Below are 22,422 nucleotides of genomic sequence, written 5' to 3'. Positions count from 1 at the left end.
CTTAGGAAGGTTTTATTCTCAGAGCACCTGATTTGAAAATGTACAAGAAACGGTATCATTGTATAAATGCAGGACCCTGCTCTACAAGAACTGGAGAGCAATTTCCTAATACAGCAAAAGCTGGTTGAAGCTGCGAAGAAACTTGCCAACGAGCCAGACCTTTGTAAAACCGTGAAGAAAAAACGAAAGCAGGATTACACGGATGCTGTGAAAAAGCTTCAGGACATTGAAAACGCGATAAATGAATACCGGATCAGATGTGGAAAGAAACCCAGCCAGAAAGCAACAGTGATTTTACCAGGTTCGTAAGAAGTGAGGTTCCTTGAGTCACATAGTCGATATATCCTTGATGGTATCTAGCATTTCCAAATTAGTTCATTTGGTAAGAGATAAAAGAAAGAACACGATTAAAAGTAAGTTTCTTAGGGTAAAAATGGTTTGGGAATTCAGTGTTACAAGTATGTGAACTTGGTTTGCGGTGACCTTCTCACTGTTGTAACACTACACTATTGCGTTGCTTAAATTTTCAGGATGAAACAGCATTCATGGCCATGTTCGTTCATGATATAACAGATTCACCTTTAACTGGCCTGATGTCATTGCAAGAAATACACTCAACATCACGGAGTAGTAAGAAAGCTGGGCCTACCCAGTAGTTTCTGAAAGGTTTTTAATGCAGGGACCATACATTTTCTTAATACCTATGTAACATTTGTGAATAGAGCTTTTACAGTTCCTGCCATGTGTGGAGGCTATTTAAAGATAGGGACAAATGTGATATACCATGAAGTGCAGAAAGCGGGGTATAAAATTGTAACCACAATATGATCCTGACATTATATAAATATGCACTTACAAGAACTGGTTGGGAAATATTTCAAAATACTAGTAGCTGTGGAATTTCAAATAACTTAATTTTTTTAAGTAAATTTCTGTATCTTCAAAATTCTCAACATTATATACCTAAGACTTTCATATTCAGGGAAAAAGTACACTGAAAATCTCATTTAGGTAGATTCCAAGTCCAGTTGGCCTTACTTTATCAGCATGGTTTTCAGCCTTGATCACTGGTTGAAATATGCTTATATTTCTTTGATCCCAAGACTATTTTTTCCACATTTAAACATCTGTGAAATTTGAATAATTTTTATACTAGATGGTGTATTACCATTGTAATTGGCAATACTTTTTCTTTTTTAACGGAGACATCAATAGTTATATATCTTAGATTTGATGAAATATGGTAACTAGGCTTATAGAATATATTTAGGTTTAGGGCCGTATGATTTATGAAGCAGAGATATGGCTTTTGTGAATGCACAGACATCAACGCACAAATGTTAGTCAGCTACAGCTGGAGAATTTAGGATGGCTTTGACTCTGAATGAGAAGTCCAGTTGGCCTTGGAGGTGGTTACATTCTGGACCTACAGAGATAGGTGATTAGCAGTGTGCTTAACTTTCATAACCATTTGTTGTGGCCCATTCATCTCCAAACTGTGCAAGATTCAAGTGATCTCCTTTATAATGAGTGACATTTGGACAGCAGATTATTGGGTAGATTTTTTTTTTTTTAATGTGCCTGACAGCTGACTGTACTGGCACCTTGCCTTCAAGCTCTACTACTGTGTGTCCAATTAAGAGATAGTCCGCCTAGCTCTGATGGAGATTAACATCATTTGAGATCAGATGGGAGAGATTTCCTTCATAATGGCATAAAAGTGAATACGAAGGTGCTGTATTTGCCTGTAATCACGCCAGTACTCATGCCAGTACATGCCTGTGTATGGAATGTTTTGCCAAGGCAGATCAACACATCTGAGAAGATTTTTATTTCTAACCACATTTTTTAACATTTGATGGGCAGCGGTAACACTCAGGAGCATAATGGGCATTTCCCGCCACCAGAATGCTGTGTCTAGGTAATAAAAGCACGAAGTGTAGCTAACATTTATTGAGCATTTACCCTGTGCAAGGAGCCAGGCTAAGGGCTGTACATCCGTTACTTCACTTACTGCTCACCTCGGCACTGCGGACCACATACTAGTCATATTCCTGTTCCAGTTGACCCAAAGGATGCTCAGAGAGATTAAGTCATTTGCCCAAGGTCTCACAGCCAGTAAGTGACAAAACCAAGAATTAAACCCAGGTCTGTCTAATCCATTGTTTTCAACCAGCAGCAATTTTGCACCCCGGGGAACCCTTGGCAATGTCTGCAGGCATTTTTGATTGACACAACCGAGTGTGGAGGTGCTGCTGAGAGAGAGTGGTGGAGGCTGAAGATCCTTCATTGCGAAGGACAGCTCCCGTCAGTGAAGAATTGTCCAGTCCAAAATGACCGTAGTGCCACATAGACACCCGGGTCTAACCGAGAAGGTCATGCTCCACAAAGTGTTCACCTATTAAGAAAAGTCCCTTTTCTTCAGGGAGGATTCAAAAAATAATTTACACTAATGGATTTTCACATGAAGGTTCAAGTGTATGTTACATAACATGTAGTATTTATGACACGAATGGCATGATTTTTGTTTCCAGTTCGTTGGTTACAAGCCCTCAATGTATAGGGTACAGTTTTCGTCTCGTGTAGAAGCTAGATTGGAAACTTGCTGCATACGAAAACTCCCTTGAAGTCGGTGCCGTCTTAAGAAATAGTCCATATCTGTCCATATTTGTATGGACTATTTGTATATGACACATAGTCATATTTGTATGACATCTAAGATGTTTATATTTTTGGCAGGAAATTATTCCATTTTTATGATTGTTAATTATCCTCAATGCACTGTAATTAGTTACGCTTACTAAATAAAAATAAGATGCACTCTGTTGAGAATTGCTTTATTAAACTCACTGTAGGTATATATATAAAGGCCCAGTTATTCTAAAGGCACTTATTTTTATTCACAGAAGACATAATCCCATCAGAGAGCAGCTCCTTGTCTGACACTACCACCTATGATGATTGTAAGTATGTTATTTTGATTTAATATGTTATATATTTTGAACTACTAAGTCAATTGCTTTAATTTGGTAAAGCCTACATGTTATTCTTTTGGGAAAAGTAGAATCAACTAACTTATGCAGAATGGTTGGGGAACAGAGACGATGATTAACTTCTATCCAGGTTAATTCAGCATTAAATAAAATACAGTACCATACAAATTGCATGACTATTACTCGCGTGATAGTTTCTCAGTAAGTGTTTGTGAGGCTCTGTAGGATTTTTTTAATAGGATTTTTATTTTATTTTAATTTTTTTAATGTTTATTTATTTTTGAGAGAGACAGAGAGACAGAGAGACAGAGAGACAGTACGAGCAAGGGGAGAGTCCGAAGCAGGCTCCAGGCTCTGAGCTGTCAGCACAGAGCCCGATGCGGGGCTCAAACCCACGAACCATGAGATCATGACCTGAGCCGAAGTCAGACGCTTAACCAACTGAGCCACCCATTTTATTTTACTTTTATTTTATTTTTATTTTACTTTACTTTTTATTTTATTTTACTTTTAACTAAGCGCCATGCCCAATGTGGGGCTTGAACTTACGATCCTGAGGTCGAGAGTTGCATGCGCTACCTACTGGGCCAGCCAGCCTCCGCTCTATAGGATTTTTTTTTTTTTTTTTTTTAACGTTTATTTATTTTTGAGACAGAGAGACAGAGCATGAACGGGGGAGGGTCAGAGAGAGGGAGACACAGAATCTGAAACAGGCTCCAGGCTCTGAGCTGTCAGCACAGAGCCCGACGCGGGGCTCAAACTCACAGGCCGCGAGATCATGACCGGAGCCGAAGTCGGCCGCTTAACCGACTGAGCCACCCAGGCGGCCCTCTATAGGATTTTTTTAAACATTTTATCTTGAAGTGATTACAGGTTCACAGGGATTTGCGTAAATAATACAGTCTTTCACTCACCTTTTCCCAATGGTGACATCTTATATATTTGGAGTCTAATCTCAAACCAAGAAATATAGTGTAAACTTTGATTATCACTGTATTCTGGATAGCTAGGAGTTGATTTTATTTTCCTTAGGAAGACATACACATTTTGGAAATTGGATTACATGTCATTGTGTTGGTTTCATAGAGGAAGGCCATTAGTGTTGTGATGGCCTGTGTTCCACACATTTCCTGATGGAATGGATTTCGTATCAAGTGATAGAGTATTTCTTTGTAATCCTTTGTGCTTAAGCAGAGGAGTGGCTACCTGAATGACATGATTTAAAGAATTTTGGGAAACTGCTACCCAAAGCAGTTATCTCCCCCAGCCCCGCCCCACCCCACCCCAAGTGTTACAGTGCATGAAACTCCAGCATTCCCAAATTCTTTCCTTGAGCTGAAATTGGGTCATGCTTGCCATTCCTCTTTGAAAACGCACACGTCAGTGGGGGTGCATAACAAGGCTCTCATGACTCAGCATCGATCAGTTATATTACTTTCAATGACAGGATGAGCCTCTCTGGTCAGCCAAAGAGGCCGAAGAACTTGAAAGGTGAACAAAGTGATCCACTCCAGCTTCATAGGATAGCTTCCCTTTGGCCTTTTACATACTAGCGTTTTTCGTTGTTTGTGGTGGAAGGAGTGTCTTTTTTTTTTTTTTAACGATTATTTATTTTTGATAGAGACAGAGCACAAGTGGGGGAGGGGCAGAGAGACGGAGACACAGAATCCGAAGCAGTCTCCAGGGTCTGAGCTGTCAGCACAGAGCCCGGTGCGGGGCTCAATCTCAGGAACTGTGAGATTGTGACCTGAGCCGAAGTTGGACACTTAACTGACTGAGCCCCAGGAGCTCTTTAATATAACTCTCGAAAAGCTCTAGTATCACCCATTCCACCTGAGTAGTTTCTTTGCTCAGAGTGGCACCTACTGAATTGGCAAAAGTTGGATCAGGCCCCACACGAGTACAGTTGACCCTTGAACAATGTGGGGGTTGGGGTGGCCACATCCCCCATAGTTGAAAATCTAAGTATAACTTTTGACTCCCCCTCAAACTTAACTACTAACAGCCTACTGTTGGCAGAAGCCTTACCATTAACTTAAACAGTCAATTAACACATATCTGTTACATGTATTAAATACTGTATTCTTACAGTTACGTAAGCTAGAGAAAGGAAAATGTTATGAAGAGAATCCTAAGGAAGAGAAAGTACATTTGCAGTGCTGTACTATATTTTTTTTTAATTTTTTTTAATGTTTATTTATTTTTGAGACAGAGAGAGACAGAGCATGAACGGGGGAGGGTCAGAGAGAGGGAGACACAGAATCTGAAACAGGCTCCAGGCTCTGAGCTGTCAGCACAGAGCCTGATGCGGGGCTCGAACTCACGGACCGCGAGATCGTGACCCGAGCCGAAGTCGGCTGCTTAACCGACTGAGCCACCCAGGCGCCCCAGTGCTGTACTATATTTAAGAAAAAAAATTTGTGCTTATGTGGACTCATGCAGTTCAGACCTGTGTTGTTCAAGGGTCAGCAGTATTCAGTAATTTCTTTTTTCTAGTGTATAAAGTATAAAAATAAATTTCCTGAAAGTAATATACTTCCAAAACCATCTGTGGAAAAACTGTATGTTCACCAGGTCTTCTGATTTGTTTTTTGGTTTTTTGTTTTTGTTTTTGTTTTTTGAGTGCTGGCAAGGTTTTATTATCTATTTACCTACTTATTTATCCATTCGTTAATTTACTTACTATAGCTGATGCCTTCACTCTTGCTGGGCAGCGACCAAGTTCAGTACCTCATTCTCCAAGAATTCTTCCCCCCAAGTCTCTCGGTATCGAGCGAATCCATTTCAGAAAGTCGTCTGTCAATGAACAGTTTGTGGATACCAGGCAGTCCAGGTGAGAAGTCACATCATCAGTATCCTCACAGCCATGAGATCTTACCTTCAAAATCGTTCAGCCTTTTTGACATTACCCTATTTGTCCTTTCAAAAGGGATTCTCTTTTAAAACCAAAGCCTAGAAACTAACCCCGTCATTTGTTGTCGACAGCAAGTGCAAGTGTTTCTAAGAGATCTTTTCAAAGCATTTGGCAGTTTCCTATATTTTAAAGTCTGTTTGATTTATGTTGGGTTCTAGGGGACCTTATTTATAGTGTGGGTTTGGATATAATGTCCAAAGTTTAGTTTCATAACCCATGGTCTCAGGAAACCGTCATTAAATATCACTCCATCAGTGCAAGTGACAGAAATGACTTCTAATCTTTCAAATAGAAATGAGACTTCAACTCATTTTAATCTGTAAAATAGATGATATGACTTTTTTCTCAAATGTCTCAGGTAAATATTATCAGGCAGTAACACCAGCCCGTAAAAAGATGACAGGCCAGTGATTCTCAGAATTTGACTGCGTGGATCAATACTATTAAAAAAAGAAAAAATAAATAGGGCCCAAGATAGGATTACCAAATGTTTACTCTGGCTAATCAGAATGTTCAAATGAACAATACTATGATTTCATGGGGGAACAAATGACATTAAATAAAAAATACAGCCATTGTCATAAAAATAAGATGATGAAGTTAACATTTTGGACACTTACGGTACGTTGGACACTGTTCAAAGTGTTTTAATATCATTACCTTTTACAGAGAAGCACACCAGGGACCAGAAAGCTTGAATGACCTGTTGGGTTCATCAACTAGTAAATGTGGGAGTCAACATTTGAACCTCAGCAGCGTCACTCCAAAGCCTGTGATGTGATTTTTAGCTAGCACATGACACTGCATCTCAGCAAAGGTAGAAGTTTGTCTTAAAATATAGGAAGATTGTTTAGATTAAATAATTCTTCCCTATGAAAATAAAGCTAGCACTTTGTTGTATTTCTCATTTCTCAAAGACCAGTGACAGCTTTTATCACCTCTCAGCCCCAGTTGTTAGCATTTAGAACTGTTGCCTTAAATAATAGAAATCCAAGTGTTTAGAGCTGTGCTGGCCAGTTGAATTAAAAGTAAATAAAATTAAAAATTCACTTCCTCAGTCATGCTAGCCATATGTCAAGTGCTAATAGGCACATGTGGGCTAATGGTAGAATATTGGACAGCACAGATACAACACATTTCCGTCATTGGATAGCACTGGACAAGTGTATTTATTATATTAGGGAAAACAAAGCTATTGCAGCAAAAGGAAAAAAATTATAACCAGAAATCTTATCTTAAAAATTATTATACCTACTTCCTTAATAGCTTAAGATAGGTTTGCTCTTTGATCCAGCAATTTGACTTAGAGGAATTTTTCCTGTTGAATTAGTTAACTACAGGATGCTCATCACGGCACTGTTTACATTAGCGACAAACTGAAAATAACCCAAATGTTTAACTAGTAGATTGTTTAAATATGTTACAAGTCCTTACAGTGGAAGGCTAAACTGTCATTAAAATAACATTGTAGATGAATATTAACCAACAAAGAACATTACATAGAGGTGTTTTGGTTTCTTTTTTTTTTAATGTTTATTATTTTTGAGAGAGAGACAGAGCGCCAGCAGGGAGGTGCAGAGAGAGAGAGAGGGGGGAGGCACAGAATCCAAAGCAGGCTCCAGGCTCTGAGCTGTCAGCACAGAGCCTGATGCGGGGCTCAAACTCGTGAACTGCAAGATCATGACCTGAGCTGAAGTCGGACGCTTAACCGACTGAGCCACTCAGGTGCCCCATAGATAGAGTTCTTTTTAAATGTGGGTTTTGAAAGAGAATATACAGTAAGATCTTATTTTTTTATTGTTAAAAACTGTAAATGCTTGTAAGTAAATATGCTTAGTAAAAATATCTGAAAATATTCAGTGTTGACTGGCTATATCTGAGGTTCAAGATTATAGACATTTAAATTTTTCTTGTTTTTAATCTGTATTTTCAAAATTTTCTGCAATGAACTTGTGCTTTGGTACTAGTAAAAATGTATTCAAAGTCGTGTTTAATTAAAAAACTGACTTCAAGTTGTGCTCTCACCATGTTGGGAAGTGGACAAAGTGATTTAAGTATGTTGCCTTTTCATCCACGGGCCTAAAAACAACAACCCACTGGCCAAATTCATCCTGCCACCTGGTTTGTGTGGCCTGTGCGCTAAGAATGGTTTTTGTACTTTTAAATAGTTGGAGGGGAAATCAAATGTGAAGATTATATGAAATTTGACTTTTAGTATCCACAGCCAAGCTTTACCAGTACACAGCCACTCCCATTCACTTACATCTTGTCTACACTGCTTTTGTACTTCAGGGACAGAGTAAAGCAGTCAAGACAGAGCCATCTGGCTGGCAAAGCCAAAAAAATTGACTATTACACTCTTTACAGAAAAAGGCTTTGCTGCCCCTGCTCTGGTTGGTTGGTTGGTTGGTTGGTTGGTTGGTTGGTTTGTTTGTTTGTTTTGAGAGAGAGAGGAGAGAGCATGAGCCGGGGAGGGGCAGAGGGAGGGAGAGAGAGGGAATCTTAAGCAGACTCTGTGCTCAGCACAGAGCCGGACGCAGGACTTGATCCCATGACTATGAGCCGAAATCAAGAGTCTGATACTTAACTGACTGAGCCACCCAGGCATCCCTCTAGTTGCTTCCAGTCTCTTTTATTCAGTATACTCTTTTAAAAAGTTTTTAAAATTATTTTCCTTCCTATTTATGACTCAGGTCACTCATGTTTCCCCTCAAACTCACCTAGGACATAACAGGCTACTAAGACACCCTTCCCAGTTTCCTCCTATGCTCCCTTCCTTCAGCTTCCAGTAAGTTTCAAAGCACCTTATGATGTTTGCCAGAGATGTGGGGAGGCTCATCATTTCCGCAATTCTTCTCTTTACCATCACAGGGAAATGCTGTCGACACACAGCAGCCCTTACAGAACCCTGGAGAGGCGGCCCCAGGGAGGACGCAGCATGCCCACCACACCGGTTCTCACCCGCAACGCCTACAGCAGCAGCCACTTGGAGTAAGAGCGCTTCCTTCCAGTTACTTGGACTCTGCTGATTTTTGCTTCAAAGTTTTGCTTTACTTTCTTGTGTTTTTTAATCATTTTAAGGGACTTGAGGCAGCAGGACTATTTTACGGGTCTACATTTTCAATGTACTTTTTCTTTTAAGTTTATTTATATATTTTGAGATGGAGAAAGAGAGAGAGAACAAGCGGACGAGGGGCAGAGAGAGAGGGAGACAGAGGATCCAAGGCAGGCTCTGTGCTGACAGCAGAGAGCCCGACACCGGACTCGAACTCATGAACCGTGAGATCGTGACCTTAGCCGAAGTTGGATGCTTAACTCGCTGAGCCACCAGTCCCTACTGCGTGTACTTTCAAGTACAAAGGAAATGTACTTGAAAATATCCTTTGTTCGAATAGATATTATATTTTTGTAGGTATTATATTTTAATTGTAAATATCAGATACCATTTAACCCCCTCATTTTCCAGAGGCGGAAGCAAGGTTGAGAGAGGTTAAATGTCTTACCCAAGCTGGCACAGCTGGGAAATGGCAGAGCCATGACTCAGCCCAGACTCTCCTTCATGCCGTGCTGCCTTCACCTTAGTCTGTCTCCTGCTATCCTGTTGGAAGAGAGGAACCTCCCAAGACCCATTGGGTTTTGTTTTTTGTTTTTTTTTTTTAGGCTTTGATACAAGTTGCACATCATCAATTTATCTTCCCTACAATTTATCTTCCCCATCAATTTATCAATCCCTGTGGATTGCACAATTTATAGAACCTGGTTCTTTTCGCATTTGGACCATGACAGTGAACTTGCATGGGAACCAATGGATTGTGTGAACAAATGGATTCTCTTGTGCAGTCTGCTTTGGAAACCTTAAAAGTTTTCGTTTGTTTGTTTTGAGAAGGGGGGCAGAGGGAGAGGGAGAAGGAGAGAGAGAATCTTAAGCAGGTTCCACCCCCAGGGCAGACCCTGACACAGGGCTCGGTCTCACAACTGTGAGATCATGACCTGAGCTGAAATCAAGAGTTGGACACTCAGCTGACTGAGTCACCCAGGCGCCCGTGGAAACCTTAAAAGTTTTATAGTAATTCAAGGGGTGATTAAATCCTTCAACCATGTCTTTGTGTTTTTAATTTCCATCCTCCTTTCCTTGATTCTCTGTTACAAGTTTGCCTTTCTCCTCTTGCAGACCCGAATCTTCTTCCCAGCACTGCCGCCAGCGGAGTGGAAGCCTTGAGTCTCAGTCCCACCTGCTGTCTGAGATGGACAACGATAAGCCATTTTTCTCCCTCTCCAAATCCCAAAGAAGCAGTAGTACAGAAATCCTGGATGACGGGTCTTCCTACACCAGCCAATCAAGCACAGAGTATTACTGCGTGACGCCTGTTGCTGGCCCCTATTACACTACTCAGACTCTGGACACTCGTGCCAGGGGCCGGAGAAGGTCTAAGAAACAGAATGTTTCGACTTCAAATTCAGGAAGCATGCCCAACCTAGCACAAAAGGATAGTTTGAGAAATGGTGTCTACACAAAGAGTCAGGAACAACCTTCTTCTAGTTACTATATTGCCGGGTACACACCATATGCAGAGTGTGACCTTTATTACAGCGGCGGCTATGTCTATGAGAATGACACTGAGGGACAGTACAGTGTCAATCCTTCCTACCGGTCCTCGGTCCACTATGGATACGAGCGCCAAAGGGACTATAGCAGGTCCTTTCATGAAGACGAGGTCGACCGGGTACCCCATAACCCATATGCAACTCTCCGGCTGCCCAGGAAGGCTGCAGCTAAGTCAGAGCACATCACCAAAAACATCCACAAGGCCTTAGTTGCCGAGCACCTGCGTGGCTGGTACCAGCGGGCCTCTGGACAGAAGGATCAGGGGCACAGCCCCCAGACTAGCTTTGACTCGGACAGGGGATCGCAGAGATGCCTGGGGTTTGCTGGGCTGCAAGTACCCTGCTCTCCCAGCAGTCGAACATCTTCCTACTCTTCAGGTAAGAATATGGCGGAGGCGCTTGATACCCAGATTGAATTTCCCTCATGCCTGCCACCCACCCGCCCCCTAAACCACTCCCCTCAGGGATCATGGGACCAGTACCCAAGGTCATGAGCTGGGTAGCCATTCTGTGGCACCACAGTAAGAATTGCCAACTTAAAAACAGTTCGTCTCTCTAGCTTTCCAAAGAACACAGCCCACAGGAGTCTGATGGAGCAAGTTGTAGATTCAAATGCAGCAGATATTTATTGAGCACTTACTCTATGCCTCTCGGTGTTGGGGCTTTCAAATATTGTATCTTTTCTAGGTCTTACCTTGATAGCCACATCTCATAAAAGTGTTCTGGTCACGGATATTTGATATATTCAAAAGCAGAGTAAACCCTTCGGGTAAGCAGAAAACATTAGGATTATTATACACCCTTCCCTGTTCACCAGCAGGAACTTGATCATCTAAAGGCAGTTTGGTTTGAATGTTCAGGTAGCTACGTGAGGCTCTTAATAATTATGAGGGGAGCCAGCATTTAGTAAACACTGTTCCTGGCACTGTTCTAAGTACTTTGTATGCCTTGACTCAATTCAGTAATCCTTTAGACTTTACTTTATGGCTGCTTTAAGGGATTCTCCAAGATAATTTTGATTAGAGATATTCCCTTCAGGCATTGACTTTGGCCCCTCCATCCACTAAAACCCGTGAAGAACTTCCTGCTTACCCCCATGCCCCCCAGCTGTTCGAGCTGCCCTCAGTAGAGAAGTGGGGAGAAAGAGGAGTATCTGCCTATGGTTTCGTTTATTCAGCAAACAAGCAGGCATATCGCAGATGCTGAGGAGACAACGTTGACACGGTTTCCAGCCTTGAGCACCCAGTCTAGTTAGCAGCCAGAGGAACATATACAAAGAAAACACTTTTAAAGCTCTACAGCCCTGGACTATGTGAAAACCTGAGGTCATGCATTCTTGCCCCTGCTTTCAAGCATGACCCCTTAGTAAGACAGCACAGGGATTCCCAACTCATTGAGTAATAAATCTGTGAAAACTGTGTCTTTAAAAGTTTCATAAGCTTGTTGACCAGAGGCATTTCCATGGAGATTTCTATTTGGGTTTAATGTCTCTTCTGTTTGCGTAGGACTTTGGACTTCCGTTAGGGCTTTCCCACTTATTACCATATCTAACATACAAAAAGTGTCCTGTCATGTATTCCTTGTTATTTATGGCTCACGTCTATACAGTGCCTTTCTTCACCCTACAGTTCAGGGCGTTGCATGAGGTTCTTTCAGAAACCAAACCCAGGGACAGTGTTAGAAAGAAAGAACCAAACAAGGAGGGCTGAGATGCATATAGAAGCCCACTGGGGCACAGGGCTGGGGTAATGCCTATTTAAATAGGCCAGAGAGAAGCAGGTGCACCTCCCAAACCAGAGCGTTACTAGTGCTTGGCTCAGTGTCTCAGGCAAAGGTAAGAACGGAGTTAATGTTTCCTGATTCAGACCCAGTAGGAGGTTACCTGGTAGCAGCAGGATTTGGCCCCACAGACCAAAAAGCATTACACTGTAGTAAGGAATCAGAGGGATAAAATTAGACCTCCTAGAATTCCCTTTTGGAATTTTCTTCATTCCTGTCTACATTTAATAGCTACAAAAATGTATTACAACAGACATGCACACATGCATCATGGAGAGTTTCCTATTATTTGCCAAATTAGGGGTTTTGTAATTCCTTCCAGCCAGCTGAAGACTCTCTTGATGACTCAGTTTTAGTAGAAATGGCAGCCATCGTCTGTTGGCAACTTAACCCTGGGCCACACAGCATGCCCAGTGTTTTATGTGCACTATCCCATTTAATGTATGCAACACTTCTGTACAGTGAGTGCTGTTGTTGTTTATTATGAGTATCCTAATCTTGCCATGGAGGCAGTTCTAGCTTAGCGAGTTCAAATGACCCTGCCTGAGCCCCAAAGCTGGTAAGTGCTGGAATGGGAATTCTACCACAGCTCTGATACCTTCACCACCAAGCCCGCCAACCCCTGACTCAGAGTTATGAAACATTCGTGGAAGCTCAAAGTGAGAGAATTACATCTTTGAGTCAAAATCTCATGGCATCCAGGGCCACAGATGAGTTTTGAAATGCATCTGTCCTACACTGGTCACAGGGGTTTTGTGGGTGTGAGAAAGAAGAGGCGGAGGGTGGCTGCCAGGAACAGAAATGGAGGGGAGCCGGAAGGATCCATGAGCAGTATGGGTCTTGGACCACCAGCCTGCCATTGTGGGCACCTTGTGCATCCTCAGCATGAGGCAGGACTGGTTTTAGAGGGGGAACAACACCAGTGCGACACATTCACTAGGCTTTGTTCCTGCATTGTGCCCTTATCTTGCTCCAGTTCAGTCCCTCAGTAGAGCTAATTCTCTTCTTCCTGTAATGCCTCCTATTCTAATTACCCTCCCCACCCCTTCCCACACACACACACACACACACACACACACACACACTTTTTTTTTTTTTTTTTTTTTTTTTTTTTAGGCAAAAAGTATGCATTGATTCTGCTAGTGGCTGATGTTGCCTTGGGCCGAGGAACAGTCTTATCCACAGGTCAATTTATGGAGTGCTTTTCCACCAAAGGCCTCCAAGAAACTCAAACTCGTTGCCTTATCTTTATAAATAAAGCCTTATATATATCTAGCCACCATAGCCCAAGTGGAAAGACTCTCTTCATATATGAGAATTTTTTTTCTATCTGCCTTTTAGGTTATTTTTTATAGCATGCCTTTCAATTAACTTTATTCTCGTTCATAATGATATCAATAGTTACCATTTTGGGGTGCTTACTCTGTACCAGGCAAAGTGTTAAATATTCTCATATATGACCTTATTTAATCATGATACCATCCCTATACAGGATGTATTTGTATTATCATCCCCACTTTACAGGTGAAGAAACTAAGGCTTAATGAGAATAAACTATTTGTCCAAGGTCACATGGCCAGTAAGTGACTATACTTGAATAGAAAAGAACTCTGTTGATTGTAACCATTGTCTCTTAATCTCTACACACAGATAATTATAATGTACGTCTAAATGGCCTAAATAATCTTCATTTTGAATATTCTCACTAATTTTGTCTCTTTTCATTTTTATTTCCAGTATCTTCTACAAATGCTTCTGGGAACTGGAGGACCCAGATAGCTGTAGGGCTATCTGAATACGAGACCCCGGCACATTCTTCCTACACCAGCTGCTATGGCAACATCTATAATCCTTTGCCCTCTCCAGGCAGGTGAGAAAGCAATGCTTCGAAATTCTACTAGCCTATCCCTGGTCAAAAGAATTCAGGAATTCTATGTTATTTTATGAATGCTCAAGGATCATAAGACCATAGCCTATAGGCCCAAACCAGCTGCCACCTGTTTTTGTAAATTAAGTTTTATTAGAAAATGGCCATGTTCATTCATGTACATATTGTCTATGTCTGTTTTTTTTTTTTTTTAATGATTATTTTTGGAAGAGAAAGAGACAGCATGAGCAGGGGAGGGGCAAAGAGAGAGGGAGACACAGAATCTGAAACAGGCTCCAAGCTCTGAGCCATCAGCACAGAGCCCAGTGCAGGGCTCAAACTCATGAACTGTGAGATCATGATGTGAGCCGAAGTCAAATGCAGAACCAACTAAGCCACCCAGGAGCCCCATATCTCTGGTTGTTTTTGTGTATCAGGCTTTTAAAGAAAAGGTTTGTTCACTCCTAATCTAGATCATTCAAATTTGACTCTATTCCTAGACATGTATACACTAAAATCTGTGTCTGAAGGTTTTTTTTTAAATCGAAGTGCTTAAAACCATAGTATAGATAATATCCATTTAAGACTCTTCTGAAACCTTGTAGGAAAGATATCTCTACCCCAGAAAAGGTTGCTCACACCAAAATTCCTCACAGACAGTTGGTAGGCTTGATTTCAAACATTTGCTGCCTTTTTGTGTCTGACCCTGTGTTCATTAAGAAGCTACAGACACAGCCAGCTGTTCTATTTATAATCATGATTCTTTGTAAACATTTGGAGGAAATGTACAAGAACAATTTGTTAAAATGCAGTTTTAAAAAAGATTGCAAACTCTGCATTACACGTTTTTCACTTCTTTGTATATGCAGGATGAGTTAAGTTTGAAGAGGTCACATCTCCCTGTCACTTTTCACAGAATATAATTCAAACCCATGGTGCCAAGAAATGAGCATTTTCTGTTTGTTTTTATTTAAATTTGCTTGAGGCCAAATTGCTTCAGGCATAGGAAGACTTACACAGATAATAACTTATAAGAGTGTCTATCCTGTTGATTTTAAGAGTTTAGTTTCTTGCTTTCCTTTTTTTTAATTTCAATTTTTATTTAAATTCTAGTTAGTTAATATATATGGTAAAATTGGCTTCAGGTGTCCAATTTAGTGATTCATCACTTCCCTACAACACCCAGTGCTCATCACAACAAACACCCTCCTTAATATCCATCACCTCTCTAGTCCATCCCCTACCCACCTTTCCTCCAGTAACCCTCAGTTTGTTCTCTATAGTTAAGAGTCTCTTATGGTTTGCTTCCCTCTCTCTCTTTTTTTCCCCCTTCCCCCTATGTTCATCTGTTTTGTTTCTTAAATTCCACAAATGAGTGAAATCATAATTTAATAAATTACTCAGTGTTATAAGCGAATTAGAGCTATTCAACCCCCAAAGCCTTTTTTTTCTTCTCCATGCTCAATGAGAGTTTTTCTTGGCTGGAACTGTTAGGCCAATTGTCTCAACTCAACAAAGGGTGTGCTCAAAATAGAATGTTAGTGAAAATATACCTCAGAGGACTTCATATATCTTGGGGTTTTGTAAATAATGCAAATGAGTTAGGAGCAAGAACTAAAATGGCTTTGGCCCAAAATTGGAGCTGAAGGTTTTCGATTCAGTTCTCATCGTTTTGTATAGTTCATTTGCAAATTGTTTTCCTATTTGTATACTTTTACTTTCCTTTTTTGTTGACTGAGTTAGACACAGCAGAAAACAGTCAGCACGTAAGACAGTTCTAAAATCCTTGACACCACTTTCACTGGACTCGGGAAGGTACTAAACATTTTTAGAGAAAATGTGTTTTTGCCAAATGTGCCTTTCTATTTCAGCCAGCCCAAGATGGCTTGACACGGGAGTCTGACGTCAGAGGGGCGGCAACGTACAGGAAATGAGAAACTATTTAAAGATCCCTATTGTGTGCGCGCACATGCACATTATATGAGCTCACTGTGGAAACTTAGGAAAATGATAAAGGGATAAATAAGTAGGAAATAATTTACTTATAATTCCACCATCTAGAGGTAGTCTCTGTTAGCATCTTGACACATTCCCCCATTTTTCTGTATCCGTTTTTAACGTGGTTGTAATGATAAACTTATGTACGATTGTACATCTTTCATTGTCTATGAATCCCAGTTTTTTACTTAATATCACAACATACACATGTGCTCATATTTTTTAAAACTCTTTAAGCCTTGTTTCATGGGAGCAACATGATATTCCCCTCATAAATATGCCATACTTTATTTCCTGTATTTTGAATTTTTAGATTTTTTTTTTCATTATGATTCATTGTAATGCTGCTGTTAACATCTTTCTACAAAATATTTGTCTCAATCCCAGATTATTGCCATAGGATACATTCCAATAAGTAGAATTAATGGGTTAACTTGAAAAATGTATTTTTTGAAGCCCTTGCTTTCCAGAAAGATTTGCCAGTTTACCCACCCAGCAACAGAGTTACAGGTGTGCTTATTTCCATCTGTTTGCCTATTGAGGATTTTTTTTAATGTTTTTCTTTCTTACTTTTGAGAGAGAGGGAGAGAGAGTGAGCGCATGCTCTGCGCAAGCAGGGGAGGGTCAGAGAGTGAGGGAGACAGAGGATCTGAAGTAGGCTCCATGCTGACAGGAGAGCTTGATGCATGGCTTCAACTCATGAACCGTGAGATCATGACCTGAGCCAAAGTCAGATGCTTAACCCACTGAGCCACCCAGGTGCCCTAAGGATTTTTTTATTACACCCCAGAATGATCAATTTAACTAGACCTGTTACCAAAGCAAGTATAATAACAGCCATCCACCAAATTTTAGGAATTTGCTGTAAAATTGTGTTTTTGATGGAAACATAATTTTTTTAAATAAGAGGGAAATTTGGTTTCAAGATAAAGATAAAAATAAAAAACTTTAGATCTGCCCTTAAGTTAAAGATTTGAGTATTTTTTTTAAATAAATGAAGTATGTATTATTTAGAGATCCTTTCTCCCAGAGTGTCTGGCTCTTGATATTACAGAAAGCTATAAATTTTTACCAATAAGAGTTTGTTTCCAGGTCTGATTTGGTATAATTGGCAGTGGCATAAACTTTCCAGCATCACAAATGTTGAAGTCTCTTATCCTACCTAGTATATAATACAGTCCAATTCTTGTCTCTATGCTACAAACTGTGTTTTCAAATAACTGTTTTTCTTTCACTTCCGGTTTTCCATTGCCCATTCTCTTCCTTATCTAACTCTACCTAAACTAGGCAAAACCGAGGGCTTCTGTCCCGGAGAATGGTTGTGTCTCCAGAAATGAGATCAGTTTTAAATTCTCTTTTGCTAAGTGTAGCCAGCAGTAGTAAGTACAGCCCCTCAGATCTGTGTGTTGCTTCTTGCTTAGCAGGTGTTTTGCTCACTGACCGATGTGTGAAGCTGTGGAAATCTGACTTTGTGTTTATATTAGATGAAAACACTAAATACCTGCTTTCACGGAGCATTTCTTTCCAAAGCTCTTCTTCCAATGACTTTTTAATCCTTTTTACTAAAGAAATTTAAAATAAAAAGAAACCTACTAACTATCTAACCTATTCTAAACTACTACTGTAGGAATGAAGTTTTGCTGATTGGAATGGTTTGTATAATAGGATGCCTTCATTTGGATCTACCCTCCAAACATGCCTGTGATTTTTATATGTGATGCTGTTTCCAATTTACTCTTGACCAATACACCCTACGGGTGTAAAATGTGTCCCTAGGTGCCCCTGCCTCTAAATATATTCCTTTGTCCCTGAGGAAAGGATCTAGTATAGTCTCTTAATTTGAAGAATACTTAAAATGTGGCTGTCAGGAATACTTTTTAAAAAGTTAAAAATATGACTCTCCCACAAAGAGAAAATGGGCGTGTGTCAAAGATTTACTTAACCCATTAATGAGAGAACTAACAGAATGGTAAAGTTGTTTCTGAGACAATTCAAAAGACTGAATTCAATACACTGAAAGATAAAATGCTGGAATAAGATTATGAAATTAGATTTAAAAAAAAACAAAACAGTTAATGGCTCACAGGGCGATAAAATTTTAACCATAATCTTTTTATACTAGACAGAAGTTATTTGTATTTCTCCCAGACAAAAACCCTAAAAATTAACATGTAACTTACCACAATCTGGGTCCTTATCAATGGTAAATGAAAGTGAGACAAAGGAATATCTCCCTTGAGAATTAAGTACACCTTGCATGGGCCTTTTCAACAATGCTCCAGTAGGACAATGAGACAGCACACAGTCATGCTTTGCCTATTTCCAAGTGTTGGATATTTTCTTGACGGTGCTTTCTACTAATTCTTTAAGTAATCTTTGTACTCTGGGAATCAAAATGACCACAAGTAACAACTTTTCTGGTTTCCTTTAATAGACAGTACACAGAGATCAGTCAACTGGACAGTACAGATGGAAACCGGTTGGAAGAAAGCCTGAAGAGTAGAGAGCAGAGGCTCTTTTGGCACGAAGATTCAAAGCCTGGAACATTAGTCTGAACTGTACTTGGACCTCTTGACCAAGCACCGCGTTCTCACACTAGTGTGCCTTGCAAAATGTGTTCGTCTTCCCAGAAAGCTATTTGGCTTTAGAAAGCTAAAGGCATCAAAGGTTGAAGAGAGGACTCTTGCTGCCCTGGAAGTGAATCACACTCTAAGGCCACGGAAAAGCCCCTGAACCACATGCCTTTCCAGCTCCGGGCACTAACCTAACAGCAAGGTGGAACCATTGCCAAGGACAGACTCAGCCTTTATCAGTAGCAAGCACTTGTTAAGGGAATAAAAGTTGTTGAAGGCAAACCGTAAAACTGTGAAAAGTGTGTTCAGGGTCTCCAATAGGAAGGAAGGTTGGGAAATTTCAGAGCACAGTTCAGCATGATGAGAAGAAGAACAACGAGGAGCTCCTCAGTCATTGCTTACCATCAGAAAGTTTGGAGTTGTGAGCCGGCGAAGAATGACATGCCATTTCTACATGGACGTCAACAATTGAGACAGTATTGGAAAATTACTTGAAGAGAAGCTGGATTTTCATGAAGTTCTGAATGAGTGTAAATGTTTTTAGGATATTATAAAGAGTGATGGTTTTCATAAGCACCATAAAATGGGTTCCGGAAAGACTTACTGCTGGAGCATCCTGTAATATAACTTTATGGTAGCAGATTGGGGAAAACACAGCAGCCCACTGAATAATTGACAAACTCTGCTTGGAGAATTTTCTAAGGTCCAATATTATTGGGCTCCTTTTTTCTTTCTACACCAGTGGCCTGATGGGTTATTATTCAGGCTGGTAACTCTCCAATTTGATTGTCATTTGAAATGGCAGACCTGACATGGAGAGTTTTTATAATCAAGAGTTTGAAAAACTATTTTAAGGTAATACACAAAGAACCCAAAACAAAACAAAAGCCACATCATTTTAGATGAATTGCGTGCCTTAAAATGGTGAACATTAGGAAAGTAAGCATATTGTCCAGATCCCACAGAGGGTTCTAAGTCACCAAGTGACAAAAACAAGATTAGTCATTAAAAAGGAAAAAACAAAAGCAAAACAAAACAAAAAACAACAAAAACAAAAAACAAAAAACTCCAAGCTGCAGATTTAATTATGAGGCTAAAACTACCTCATACTTCACTTGGAAGAACTAATTAGCTATGGTTTATGGTAGGATTTTTAAAAAAAAAAAAATTTCCATATTCTAGATTGATCTTTTTTGTCATCTTCACTCTGCTTCAATATTCCATAAAAGGTGCTCCCTACCCCCCTTTTATACAGGTTTCATGTTCCTATTGTGAAGAGAGAAGTTTCTGAACAACTTTTTTGGAACATTTTCTATCTATATTCCAAAGCATGTAATATATACATAAAGATGATTTGTTAAACTGGTCCTTAGTCATTTGTATCATTAAAAATGAAGTTTGGGGAACGAATTTGGAGCAAAACAGAAGACATGCAGAAAAATAATAACTTATTCCTTTTTGCATATTTGTATAGCCTTCTAGAAACAGAAATACTTTTGCATATTCTTTTACTGTTCTGACTTTTTAAGACCTATTATTTTTTTACATAGGTCAATAAACTGAAGGTGTGCTACTGAAAATGTTTACGTATTCTTCCATTATATTCAGGGTTCATCCAAAGCAGTTTGAAGTGTTCTACTTCATGTAATCCTCTTGGACAAGATTGCAGATTTTTAGTTGTAGTATTACCATATTTTACTGACGCCAAGGTGCCCATCTTTTCACATTTACATCCTTGAAATCAGGATGCATCTTTTGACTGATGGCATGCTCTAAAGGAATTGGCAGTGTTTTTTTCTTTCTTAGCGCTACATAAAATGATGCTGTGTCTCACAATAAAGTTGTCTTAGAACTGATGAAATATGGTAGTTTATTGCCTCGCTGAGGATGACAGATGTGAATTTTTAGGCTTCCCGATCTTGTGAATGTTGTTTGTTTGTAACAAGCCCTTCATCCTAGTTTTGCAGAGTCGCAAACTGGTCTTTTAAATTCAGGAAAATGTTTCATCTGGCATGTATTTGTCCTGCACAATGGGGAGAAGGGAATGGGAAATGAAATGTAGGAAGACCTTAATACTTCCGTGCAAGTATCTTAAATGGAAATAGCCTTCTTCTGTTCAAGAAATGGAATGCTCAGAACTGCAAGTGGGCCTGGAAAGAACGCGTGGAACTTGGCCCCCAAATATTTAAAGAAGGTAAAGAAATAGAAGCACCGGGGGCTTGCTGTATGATTTTTTTTACCCGCTATCTTTTTAGGAAAACCTCTCTCAACTGCATTTTCGGTATATTTATTAATGACCAAAACATGACAGAGGCAAATTGTTCAACATCACACATCGATCTGTTTCATATTACGGTGTATCATATAGTCATGATAAAAATTTGAAGTTCAAACACAAAGCAAGTATATAACATGAGAACATAATCGCCCCTGGGAGCCTAACATTTCAGATGTAAGAACTGATTTTTTTTTTTCAGACTGGTTAATTTATATTAGTTCAGGTTTTCTTCTATGTATATAGTAATTTTTTTAATACAGCATCATATTACAAGTACAGTTTACAACTTGTTTCTTCACTGAACATACCTTGGGCTTCTCTGTATCAGTATATATTTCGATCTACCTCATAAAAATGTATATTTTACAAGGTGGATTTTTTAAATTGCCTCACCTTCCTTGCTGTTTATATTTTTTTTCTATATTTCAGAAAATTCTTCACAATCTTTCTTGTACTCATAAAAGCTTAATGTTATAAGCAATAAAGATTCCAGAATTGTCTCAAACTATTAAGTTTGGCCTGTTCTTAGGAACAAAGGTTCAGACTAAAGAGTTCCTTCAAATGTTAGTCCTTAAGAGCATTCAGAAGTGGAATATTGACTATTGTCAGGACTGTAGAAAAATTTGGATTATTTTCTAGAGTAGTTATTTTCAAAGGACCAGTTGTGAAAGTCAAGTTTTTAAAATTTTGAACTATTGTGGGCCTATAGTCTTGTGAAGAAAAATAAAAATGAATTACTAAGGAAAAAAGTTAACTGAAAAAATGAATTCCTAGAGATGTGGAAAAAAATAGACACAAAAATACACATTCCTCCTCATTATTACATTCATCAGACAAAACGATTCTGTCAAGTTGCAGGGCACCTGGGTGGCTCAGTTAAGCATCTGACTCTTGATTTCAGCTCAGGTCATGATATCATGGTTGGTTAAGATCTGAGCTGTTCGCTCAGAGCCTGCTTGGGATTCTCTCCCTCTCCTCCCCTGCTCACTCTCTCTCTCTCTCTCTCTCAAAATAAATAAACATTAAAAAAAAAAAAAACTACTCTGTCAAGTTGCGATCACAGTTTCTAAACGCAGACTCGTAACTTTCTGTACTTACCTTGATCTACATTCCAGGAACAGAGCTTCTTAACTACCCTTTTAAAAAAGTACCTTAGAGAGAGACAGTGAGAGTGGAAGGGGGCGCGGGGAGAGAGAAAATCCCAAGCAAACTCCATGTGCAGCGTGGAGCTGGATGCAGGACTCAAGCCTACAACCCTGGAATCATGACCTGAGCCAAAATCAAGGGCTGGATGCTCAACCGATCGAGCCACCCAGGCGCCCCACTACCTACTTTTTTAATTGAAGTATAATCTACAGTGTGTTGTTGGTTTCAGGTGTACAGTATGTTAACTCAGCAATTATATATGGTGACTC

General features: G+C 39.8%; 1 protein-coding gene across 11 annotated transcripts in view; it reads left to right on the top strand.

Moving 5' to 3' along the window:
• The window catches only part of FRMD4B (FERM domain containing 4B), a 318,608-nt gene extending 298,299 nt beyond the window's left edge, over positions 1 to 20,309 (top strand). For 10 of the 11 annotated variants that reach the window (XM_019469743.2, XM_019469744.2, XM_019469748.2 and 7 more), the window contains 8 exons: positions 73 to 301; positions 2,907 to 2,963; positions 5,682 to 5,826; positions 8,779 to 8,898; positions 10,079 to 10,890; positions 14,029 to 14,161; positions 17,444 to 17,535; positions 18,591 to 20,309. In XM_019469743.2, the coding sequence (XP_019325288.2) occupies positions 73 to 301; positions 2,907 to 2,963; positions 5,682 to 5,826; positions 8,779 to 8,898; positions 10,079 to 10,890; positions 14,029 to 14,161; positions 17,444 to 17,535; positions 18,591 to 18,652 (1,650 nt within the window). In that variant the 3' untranslated portion in view covers positions 18,653 to 20,309. The remainder of the gene's footprint in view (positions 1 to 72; positions 302 to 2,906; positions 2,964 to 5,681; positions 5,827 to 8,778; positions 8,899 to 10,078; positions 10,891 to 14,028; positions 14,162 to 17,443; positions 17,536 to 18,590) is intronic. The other variant, XM_019469740.2, reaches the window with a different exon arrangement.
• Positions 20,310 to 22,422: the final 2,113 nt, after the last annotated feature.

This window comes from Panthera pardus, unplaced genomic scaffold (assembly GCF_024362965.1).
Source record: "Panthera pardus isolate Hobbes unplaced genomic scaffold, ASM2436296v1 HiC_scaffold_8, whole genome shotgun sequence".
NCBI lineage: Eukaryota > Metazoa > Chordata > Mammalia > Carnivora > Felidae > Panthera > Panthera pardus.
This window is presented reverse-complemented; position numbering and strand designations above follow the sequence as displayed.